The sequence below is a fragment of the Mirounga angustirostris genome, unplaced genomic scaffold (genome assembly GCF_029215605.1).
Source record: "Mirounga angustirostris isolate CCGP_5_RB_7025 unplaced genomic scaffold, mMirAng1.0.hap1 SCAF_17, whole genome shotgun sequence".
Taxonomy (NCBI): Eukaryota; Metazoa; Chordata; class Mammalia; order Carnivora; family Phocidae; genus Mirounga; species Mirounga angustirostris.
The window spans coordinates 14,454,755-14,466,791 of NW_026991725.1; the positions used below are offsets into that span (position 1 = coordinate 14,454,755).

The 12,037-nt window shown below is 37.8% G+C and overlaps 1 protein-coding gene across 1 annotated transcript in view; it reads left to right on the top strand.

The window, feature by feature from the left end:
- Positions 1-10,995, top strand: part of HSF5 (heat shock transcription factor 5) — a 46,184-nt gene extending 35,189 nt beyond the window's left edge. Inside the window, exon 6 of the mRNA XM_045889244.3 lies at positions 8,732-10,995. Coding sequence (XP_045745200.2) covers positions 8,732-8,802 — 71 coding nt within the window. The 3' untranslated portion in view covers positions 8,803-10,995. The remainder of the gene's footprint in view (positions 1-8,731) is intronic.
- The last annotated feature ends 1,042 nt before the right edge of the window (positions 10,996-12,037 follow it).

The window sequence follows — 12,037 nt, forward strand, 5'->3', positions numbered from 1 at the left end:
ATTTTCCCACCAACAAATCTATTAGTCTACCTCCAGTTATAACCCTACAGTCTGCCTTTCCTCTTATTACCATGGAATAAGGCCCATCCCTCCATTTGTGTATAGAATCCCATGTACTTATGGACTTAGCACTTACAGTTATCCCCCTGTACTCTTCAATAATTACTTTTTACCTTTTATGTAAGATAATTCCCATCAGCATACAAACATGCCATCATAGGTTCTATGATAAAAGAAATTCTTTCCTTTCCTTCATTTATATCTCCATCCAGCTATTACTCCATTTTTGTGTTTCCCATAGAGAAAAGCTCCTTGAAAGCATATCCTTTCCTCATTTGGGTTTTCATTCCTGTTACTTTGCTAAAACTGCTCTTGTCAAGGTTTCCATTGACTGCCATGTTGCCAGGTTCTCAGTCCCCATTTTACTGGACCTCAGTGGCATTTGAACAGACCACTTTACCCTTCCTGAAGTACTTTCTTTGCTTGGCTTCTGCAATATCACCTGTTCCTGGTTTTCCTTCACCTTCACTGGCCACTCCACTTCTTTTACTGAATCTTCTTTATCTTTCCTGACTTCTAATTATTGATGAGTCCCAGAGCTCAATTCTTGGACCTCTTTTCTTCTCTTTCACTTCCTGGGTAATCCCAACCAGTCTCATTGCTTTTATTATCATCTTTATAGTGATGACTCCTAAATTTATATCTTAAGTCTCAATCTTCTCTGAACTCCAGACCTGCATACCTTATTGCCTATGCTACATCTTTGTTTGGATGTCCCATAGATGTTCTAAACTTAGTATATTCCATCCTTTCCCCAGTTTTACTTACTTTAGGAAATAGTAGTTCTAGTCACCTCTAGTCAGCCAAAAATCTTGACTCTATTCTCTCACATCCAACCCATCAGCAAAATTTTGTCAGCTTGAGATCAGTGTAGATCCAGAATCTGACCATTTCTCATCACCCTTGCATGCTATCACCATGGTCCGAGCACTACCATCTCTTGCCTAGATGACTGCAGTAGCTTCTTAACCAGTCTTCCTGCTCCATTTTTGGCCCCTAAAGCCTTTTCTTCACACAGTAGAGTCATCCTTTTAAAACGTTAATTATTCCCTGTTTAAATTTTTCCAATGGCTTTCCATCACATTTAGAATGAAATCTAAAAATCCTTACTATGGTCTGCAAGATGCTGAATGATTTGGTTCCTGGCAACTGCTCTGACTTCATTTTCTACCACCTTGGTTCCTTTGTTTATTCCAGCCACAGCTGTCTCTTCACTAGTCTTTGAACACACCAACACATTCTTGCCTTCACACTTGCTGTTGTTTGTTTTTTAAAAGATTTTATTTATTTATTTGACAGAGAGAGAGAGACAGCGAGAGAGGGAACACAAGTAGGGTGGGTGGGAGAGGGAGAAGCAGGCTTCCTGTGGAGCAGAGCCCGATGCGGGACTTGATCCCAGGACCCTGGGATCATGACCCGAGTCGAAGGCAGACGCTTAACGACTGAGCCACCCAGGTGCCCCGACACCTCCTGTTCTTTGTGCCTGAAATGTGCTTCACCCAGATATTTGCATGGCTTCTCCTTTATTTCATTCAGTTCTCTACTCAAATGCCAGCTCATCATAGAAATCTTCCTGACCGTGCTATCTGAAACAGCAACCCATGTCCTGCCCTACCTACCTCAGTCTCTATTCTTTATCCCTTTTGTTTTTCTTTTATAGTATTTCTCACTACTTGACATCTTCTATTTATTAATTTTCTCCCCTCTTGATGGTTAGTTCCATGAGGGCAAGGAGTTTGTTTTGTTCATTACTGTATCCTCAACACCTAGAGGTTAGCTGTGGCACTCAAAGTGTTTGTTGAGCAAATGAATTGCTTTTTTCCCCACTCTTACCCATCTACTTTAAAAAAAAATCCTTGGAAAAAAGCAATCTTTTAAAAACAAATTGTGGCAAAATGTACATAACCTACAGTTTACCATCTTAACCATTTTTAAGTGTATAGTTCAGTGGCATTAAGCACATTCACACTGTGCTGCCTCCATCACCACCATCCATCTCCAGGACTCTTTTCATTTTGCAAAACTGAAACTCTGTACTCATTAAACAATAACTCCTTATTCCTCCTCATCCCCCAGCCACTGGAAACCACTATTCTACTTTCTGTCTCTCTGAGCAGTCTTTTAATTAGCCACCAAAAAGATAAGTTTTAAACATATGAGGAGTCAAACCACCCTTTAGGTTTCCTTCAACAAGTACTTACTGAACAACTAACTGCCTGGGGCTTGGTACCATGCTGGGTACGATAGGGACACACGAGTAGTGTCCTCTACACTTCTATTCTTCTGGAACCAAGAATTGTGCATTCTTTCTAAGAAGCCATTTCATACCTTGTTATCATGCTCTGACATTTAAAACTGAGGTATGTTTTGTTATGAATTTTACTTTTTGTAGCCATTTTCTTTTCCCTGTCTTTTTGTCTGGTCATTTCAAATTAACAGGAAAATATACATTTTTAGATAAAATTCACAAAACATAAAATTAACCATTTTAAAGTTCATTGGTATTGAGTATATTCACAATATTGTGCAACCTTTACCTCTTTCTGGTTCCCAAACATTGTCAGCACTGTAAAAGAAAACCCCATATTCCTTAAGCAGTTATTTCCATCACCTCTTCCCCCATGCCTTTGGCAGCCACGATCTGTGTTCTGTCTCTATGGATTTACCTCTTCTGTGATATTTCATATAAATGAAATCATGCAATATGTGACCTTTTCTGTCTGGCTTATTTCACTTAGCATAATGTTTTCAAGGTTCATCCACACTGTAGCATTTGTATCAGAACTTTCTTTTTATGGTGAAATAATATTACATCATATGTATATACCACAATTCATTTATCCATTCATCTGCTGATGGACATTTGGGCTGTTTCTACCTTTTGGCTATTTTGAATAGTGTTGCTGTGAACACATGTGTACATGTATTTGAGTACCTGTTTACACATCTTTTGGGTATATACCTAGGAGTGGAATTACTGGGTCATATGGTAATTCTGTGTTTAACTATTGGCCAAACTATTTTCCATGACAGCGGCGCCATTTTGCATTCCCTACAGCAACATACAAGGATTCCCGTTTTTCCATATCCTCATTAACACTTGTTATTTTCCACTTTTTATTATTGTTATAGCCATCCTAGTCAGTGTGAACTGTTAATCTCATTGTGGTTTTGATTGCATTTCCCTAATGATTAGTGATGTTGAACATCTCTTCATATGCTTGTTGGCCGTTTGTATTATTATAGATAATTTTTTTACAACTATTATAACAATATTCTATTTGATGAAATCTTCTGTTTTGATTAAATCTCTCTCAATTATAGCCCCGTGAGTGCAACAAGTTAGTAAACTATGGCCTGTGAACCAAATCTAGCACACTGCCTGTTTTTATATGGCCTGCAAGCTAAGCATGGTTTTTACATTTTAAATGGCTGGAGAAAAATCAAAAGAAGAATATTTCATGTCACATAAAAATGATAGAAATTCCAATTTCAGTGTCTATAATAAATAAAGTTTAATTGGAACACAGAGCCACACCCATTCATTGTCTGTATTGTCTGTGACTGCTTTCACACTATAATAGCAGAGCTGAGCAGTTGTAATTGAGGCCATATGGGCCACAAAACCTAGGATATTTACTATCTGGCTCTTTACAGAAAAAGTACAGACACTCTGTGTCTTATTCTGTTTAGGTTGCTGTAACAGAAACACTATAGAGTGGCTAGCTTATAAACAAAAAAATTTTCTCACAGTTCTGGAGGCTGGAAACACAAGATTAAGGCACAGTAAATTTAGTGTCTGGTGAGAGCCTGCTTTCTGGTTCATAGATGGCGATCTTCTTGCTGTCTCTCACACAGCAGAAGGGATGAGGGAGCTCTCTGGGATCTCTTTTACAGGGGCACTAATATCATTCCTAAAGTTCCACTCTCATGACCTAATGACCTCCCGAAGTTCCCACTTTCTAACACCATCACATTGGGGTTAGGTTTCAACCTATGAATTTCGGGGAGATAAACAGTCTTTTGCACCCTGTTTAGAAAGTCGTTGTTCTTAGCTTCTGATCCTTGATGACCAGAGAAGCCTTTAAGAGAGTAAGGAGGTATTTCTGAGGAGGGCTCATAATCGACTAGTGTTTAGTTTAGTTCTTATAGATGACCAAATGCTTTTTATTTTGATACTAAACTCCAAGATTATAGTAGTAATGATAGGAACCAAATGTAAAATTCCTAAAGTATCACTTAAATTTCAACTGTCACTAACATTAGGAGTATCTCCCCTCAATAGGGTTTCAACTTTCACAATACATTATTTATGATAAAAATAAAGAAATTTCGTGAAATAACCTCTAAAGACTCCTTTGCCTCCAAATTCTGAAATACTATGATTCTAACATTAACTGTTGGAATATCATTATGTTGCTCAATATCCCATTGAACAGGGGCATCCTATATTCCAGAACCTCTCAGTGCCCTTCTGTTACTGAATTATTTTGAAAATGTGTCTGCCCTGCTTAACTAGGGGCATCTTCTCACACTTCAAGCTTTCTTTGAATTTTTTTCAAATAAGAGACTTCAAGTTGATTAAGTATAGAGATTGTATTGATTTTAATAGATGTGTGTTTTGTTAGAAGGAGATTGTCAATCACAGTCATTGCCATGCTGTGTGTAGGCTTTTTGAGCACATGTTAACTTAAGGAAATACATTTTGGATCAAAATTACCAAGAGGTAAAGAAAGTTAGATTCAGTCATGCTCCTCCAAATTCTGTAATGATAACACCCTAAACTGGATATACCCAAAGATTAATCTTATGGTAAAATCTATACTCACTCCTGTTTTGATGGGATATTTACTTTCTGGTTAAGGGAAAGTGAATGTTTACAAGCAAAGTTCTATTCCTTCCTAAAGAAAGGACTTCCCGGGGCGCATGGGTGGCTCAGTCCGTCTGCCTTTGGCTCAGGTCATGATCCCAGGGTCCTGGGATGAGTCCCCGCATGGGGCTCTTGGCTCAACGGGGAGCCTGCTTCTCCATCACACTCTCCCTCTGTGCTTTCTCTCAAAAAAATAAAATAAAATAAAATCTTGGGGCGCCTGGGTGGCTCAGTCGTTAAGCGTCTGCCTTCGGCTCGGGTCATGATCCCAGGATCCTGGGATCAAGCCCCGCATCGGGCTCCCTGCTCCGTGGAAGGCCTGCTTCTCCCTTTCCCCCTGCTTGTGTTCCCTCTCTCGCTGTGTCTCTCTCTGTCAAAAAATTAAGTAAAATTTAAAAAATAATAATAATAAAAATAAATAAAATCTTAAAAAAAATTAAGAAAGGACTTCCCATTTTGTAGCTGTTGGATTATGGATGAGACTTCATTAAGATAATAATCCCCAAGCCCTAGAGGGTGCTCTCAGTAGGAATTAACATTCCCAAACAAGTAGATGCAATGCTCTTGTCCCTCAAGGCCTTTCAGCTCTCAAACCAATTGAGCTACTGTAATCCCCAAATACTTACCTTCTCAAATGGGTATGCAAGCTTCTCTTCTAAATGAAGTCATATAAACCTCGAGTAGCACCAGGCTAGTCTATGTCTTTTTGTATTTTTATTGGTCTCTATACTCTTAACTCCCTGACCGGCAGCTTTGTTAATGAAGGAAGCTCACTTTAATAAAATTACTATGTTTAGATGCTCATTATTAGAAGCTACATGCCAAATGCTAATTTAAAGCCCAGTCATTAAGGTTAAGAGGGTTTGTTGTGCACACTCCTTTACATAACTCATTCTGAGGCTGTTATAGAGCCATACTGGCTATTGCCTTTTTAAACAAGCCTGTCTGTCATACGTTCTTGTCCATGATTTGAACCTATCAATGTGATAAAGTCTTAATAAGCATGAAATCAATGACATTTGTTCACCGGAAAAAAAAAAAAAAAAGAGGGTTTATCGCTGCTATTCTTCAGTTTGCCTCACCATATGAAATCTGTAGTGGCTTTTCTAGCCTTTACCTGTAATATGTTCTATTACCATAGGGCCTGTCCTTCTTCTGATATGGAGCTGAGGTGTTTAGAGAATGTTCATAATTAGGTGTTATTCCTGCATCTTTTGGTCAGCTTTTAGAGATCCTGATGCCTAGGTAGCACTCCACACCAACTGAATCAGAATGTTGGCGGTAGGAACCCTAGGCATCAGTAGTTTTTAAAAGATCCCCAGGTGATTGCAATGTGCAATGAGGTTGAGAAACCACTGGCTTTACTTATTAACCATAAAGCTTAGAGTAGAGGTTCTTAACTCCTGGTAGCAATTTACTCCTCAGGATTAATTGACCTTCTAATAATGCACTTTACTTGAAAAAAAGATGTTATATAAATATAAGACTGTTTTTTGTTATTATATAGACTGTAAAAAAGCGCTGTTTTGTGGTAAAATATATATAACATAAAATTTAGCATGTTAACCATTTTGTACTGTTTAGTGGCATGAAGTACATTCACATCGTTGCACTACCATCACCACCATCCATCTCCAGAACTTTTTTCATTGTCCTAAACTGAAACTGTGTCCATTATATAGTAACTCCCAGAATAGCCTGCAGCCCGTGGCAGCCACCATGCCACTTTCTGTCTCTATAAATCTGACTGCTCTGGGTACTCATATAAGTGAAATTATGCAGTATATGTCTTTTTGTGACTGACTTATTTCAATTAGCATGATATCTTCAAGGCTAAACCATGTTGTAGCATGTGTCAGAATTTCCTAAATTTTTTAAGGCTAATTAATATTCCATTGTATGTATATACCACGTTTTGTTTATCCATTCATCTGTCCTTGGACACTTGGATTGCTTCCATCTTTCAGTCATTGTGAGTAATGCTGCTATGATCATGGATATACAAGAAGTGAATTTTAAGTAAAGATAAATAGGATGCTCATCTGGATAAATCGCTTGCTCTTCTTTTTTAAGATTTTGTTTATTTATTTGAGAGAGAGAGAGAGTGAAAGCCTGAGCAGGAGGCAGTGGGGGAGAGGGACAAGCAGACTCCCTGCTGAGCAGGGAGCCTGATGCGGCGGCTTGATCCCAGGACTCTGGGATCATAACCTGAGCCAAAGGCAGACGCCTAACCGACTGAGCCATCCAGGTGCCCCAAATCACTTGTTCTTTATGGATAGGTTGTAGTGTAGTTTACCACATGAGTTTACCTGCCTCTAGTGACTGGCCTGCCTTTTACAAAGTAGGGCAAAAATTAGTTACTATTCCATATGCTTTCTGGATTTTCTCAAATATGTTAGAATTATTTTATTGAATTAGCTCTCTTGCCCACTCTGTCGATCAATCCCACAAAAGCTGTGTTCTAGAAATATAATGATAAAAGTCTGTATCTAGAATTAAATTAAGGACTCGTGTTGTATAGTTTAGTTTAATTCCAAGTGCTACTACAGCAAAATTGTAAACTTCAAAACAAACCTATAAGCGTTCCCTGGTCTAGAAGTTATAAACCAGAAATATGTATGTTGCTCTAGAAGTTGTAAACTAATTAGCTTGAATCTAAAAGCCACATTATGATCTCTACTTCTGCCTGTGTTACTCAGGCCCTTTAGCCCTGCTTCTATACATGATCCTAGATTTTTGTATTACAAAATCTAGTACCTGAGCTAAGGGTTCACTTTTTAGTTCTTTCCTTTTTTTTTTTTTTTTTTTTAAGATTTATTTATTTATTTTAGGTGGGGAGGGGCAAAGGGAGAGGGAGAGAGAAACCCAAGCAGACCGCACTGAGCTCAGAGCCCGAGGTGGGGCCCTGAGGTCAAGACCCAGAGATCACAACCTGAGCTGAAACCTAGAGCAGATGCTTAAGCGACTGCGCCACCTAGGTGCCCTTAGTTCTTTACATTCTTGGTGAACCAACCCTGTTTGTCTCTTGACTTCCGTGAAGGGTATGTTTCTTTTTTACAACAGTTCAGATAGGTGTTCTACAAGAGAGCAGCTGTGTTGTCAGTAAGTGGAAATTTTATGGAGTCAGTCAACTTTGGAAAAATAGTGATTACTTATTCTAACATTGTATTTCTGAAGGCATGACTTTTTCATATTCCCACGTATTTTTCATATTCCACCCACTCTTTGTTACTGTATCAAAGAAATGAATTTTCATTTGTATGTGTATATTTCACTTTGATCCCCTTGACACTTTTCCTTAATTTTTCACTTCTAATAAAAGGCAGTTGAGGGGCGCCTGGGTGGCTCAGTCGGTTAAGCGTCTGCCTTCGGCTCAGGTCATGATCCCGGGGTCCTGGGATCGAGTCCCGCATCGGGCTCTCTGCTCGGTGGGAAGCCTGCTTCTCCCTCTCCCACTCCCCCTGCTTGTGTTCCCTCTCTGTCTCTCTCTCCGTCACATAAATAAATAAAAATCTTTAAAAAAAAAAAAAAGGCAGTTGAAATGAAAAGAGGCTCAGCCACATCACTGAAAAGATATAAATTGTACACTTTGCTGGTCTCATTGGGTTAACAACTGGGCTGCATCTGTGCGCTTTAGAGGTACAGGAATGACTGAAAACTGAGAATCTGATGAGAATATAATTTTAGATCCAATTCTACATTTAAACATGAGCAACTTGTTCTTCTTGTCTGAAGACTTATCTATCGAACTCCACAGTCTGAGAGGCTAAGAGTGAGTAAACAAACCTTCTTTCTTTCTAGATCTTCATCTGCTGGTGGATGTGGCCTGCAAGCAGGAGCACTTTCCAAAGGAGGAAGAATTAAAAGAGTGAGGAACGGATGACAAATGTGACATTGTGCACTAGCTGTAGCTGGAGGCAGACTAGCCTTGCACATGACACACTGTTGGGATTTTTTCAGTTCTGTTAAGGAAAAAAAAGTATTTTTGTTTTGTTAATTGAGAATTTTGTTAATTGAGAATTGGGACTTTGGTATTTACTACAGCTGTTCAGTTCAGACTATTTACCTTGACGAACTACTAAACATCAAGCAGCCGCCCCCTTTTTTTCTCTTTGCTGCCCAGATCCCTTTCAAATGAAAAGTCCTGGCCTTCTGTTGCAGTCAAAAAGCGTCTAAAAACTGCTGCATCTATGTACTGGAGAATAATCTGTGTGTGTGTGTGCTGATTTGCCGTCTTGCCACTCTCAAACTGTAGTCAGCACAACTCCAGGGGGAGTTCAGTCTATCTGTTTCAAGTCACAGTGTGATCCTTCTAGAGAAGATTGTGTGAGAAACAAAGGCATGTGAGGTCACCAAGATCACAGGTCTAAAGGGGTCAGGAATTCCAGGGAAGAAACTCTGAGAAAGAGCTAATTTTCTAAGTGATTAACCAGGAAATGCTCTTACTTCCTAACCCAGCATTCTGTTTCAAAAGCAAGGCATCCGGACTTGGACCATCCATCACATTTAACAACCCCTGATTCTTTTATATTAATGGGAGCATTCTTTTATTTTCATATCTTTCTTTAATTTTAATGATACATTATCATAAATGGTAAGAAGGTTTTGTTACATATCACTTATTTAAATGTCTTCTAAAGAAAAGTAATTTGTTTATTATATTTATAAATGCTGGTAGATTTAAAAGTTTTAAAGCTTTATATTTTTATTAATATTTCAGGATAGAAGGATAAAGGATGCATGTGTAAGATATTTATTTTGAAGGGGAAAATGTGTGAACAAAAACATTAAGAGATTTAACACTGTTTTCTTGCTTTAGCTTTTTATATTCAGTCTGTATAAATTCTCATCTATATGAGATCTTGTGTGCAAATTTTGGGAAAAACTTGATTAGTAGTCATTTAACGGAAGCTGTACCTCTGACATTTTTAATAATTTATGTCTGCTTTATGCTTCTGAGAGAATTTTGGATAATGGGATAGACCATAACATTTTTATTTTATCCCCTCTGTAGGATTCTAAATTCAAATAGGAAGATTGTGGGACCGGTTCTTAGGAGAGGTATCTTGGGTGTCCACTTTCTGTGGTTGATCCCTCACTTGCTCATCCAATGACAGCAAGAAACTTTCTGATTTTAAAGTCTTTTAAACTGGCTAGAACTTTCTTATTGGATTTTGTTTCAGTTGTCCTAATAAGAATTGCAGGAACAAAAGGAAAGCCTAAGAATATGAAACTAATTAAAAAGAAAAGACACTTAGTGATATGACATAAATACTATGCTACTCTTTGTGAGTGTAACAGTTCATTTCTTAAATCGCATTGTGCCTTTACAATGATGTCAAACCATAGAAATGTTACAGAGATAGTAGTTATTTGGAAAAGGATGATTTCTGTATTGGTGTGCTGTGACTCAGTTTAGGTATGAAGGTAGGTTCTGAAAAGTGACTTGTTTGGTCCATCTGATTAGACTGGTTGATGTCCATGTGATGGGCATTTATTCACCTTTATTAGCAAGGTTTAAAAGATGAACAAATTATCAAGACTCCTCCATCTTTTGGCCAGACTATGTATTTTGGCAGAGTATGTGAAGAGGAGACCCAATTTCCAAATGAAGGAACTTTGTCTTTTCTCTGTCACGTTGAGAAGCTGATAAACGGTGTAGGTGACATTCCTTCCCTTAATATGCCTTTTTAGCTTTGTATATGTTGAAAGAAATAATATCTTTTGAGGAAATGTGTCAAGCAGAAACCTTGGCATAGATTTGGTTTCAGTGGTTTTAAGGCTTAATTAATGAAATACCTTTATCAGCTTTCCAAACTTTTTTATATATGACTACAACAGACCAAGGAGCTGGATCTCCTGCTACACTCACATGCCTGCTACCTATCAACTAAAGCTATCATCACTGACTTGGGAAAAATGGCAAAAGATAAAATAAAATCTTTGTGTGAATTAGCCAGTAGGGCCTGACACATACTAACAAGGTTTCTGACTAGCACCTCAGTATTTCAGCACCTTAAGCATGATAAATTTCAGTCAGTCAACAATAAAGTGAGTGTTTCAACTGGACTTGTCTTGCTTGTTTTTACTGTTTTATTGGTGATCAATAGAAACCTCAGTTGTCATGACTATTATTAATAATAGCAAAATTTTAAGGAGAATGTGTTCTGTTTTTTAAAGAATCTAACTTTAAAAAAGTGTCAGGTTTTTTTGTTTTGTTTTGTTTTTTTCATTTGCAATTGAAGAGAGATTGAACAGAGATTGAATCTTTAAAATGCCATTAGGGATAAGGACAATTCTTGGACATGTTTATAGAAACTGGTTTTTTGGTTTTTTTTTTTGGGAAAGGATGAATAGTCTTCAGTAGCTTTAGTCAATCCAGATATGGAAATAGACCCTGAAGGATGATCTCTCTCATGGGTAGGATTAGGTAGAGTAGACGTCAGTGAGATGGGCATTTCATTACCACAGAAATGACAGCTTTATGACATCCCTTGGGAGTTGTGATATATCAACCCCTGCAGGATAAGCTGGAGATCTCTTGCTTGTCAATTCTGGTGACCTAGTAAACACAGTATATCAGGGAAGTAAACTATATAGGGCTGTTTGGGTGGATACTGAGTATCTCACGGGATACCCAGGTTCATGAAACATATTATCATCATTCCTAGATCTTGCAGTTTCCTCAAGAGAGGGCAACCACATCTATATTTTTTTTCCTTCTTTCACCTAAGTATGTATATTAACTCTTAGGTTTGTTTAGGTCTCTTAACTCCTTTGCAAGTTTCAAGCAGGAACAGGTGAGGCAAAGTCCATTGGTAGGTCACTTTTTGTTTAAAGATGTTTTTGCCTCTATCAAATATGTAGTAATGTATATTTTACATTATTTATGCTATGCTATTATGCAATATATATAAAATTAAAAATACAAAACCATAAGAGATTTTTAAAAATTCTTTTGAAAAGAGTTGTAAAGGTTATAGTTGCATTGTGTTCTTAAGGTCCAACCAATAAAGAAAACGTGCTAAATTAAGAATTTATTTTAGAGCTTATTTCTCTGCTCTATGTCAGTTATTAGGCCAAAATGTCAAAATTACTCTCATAAAC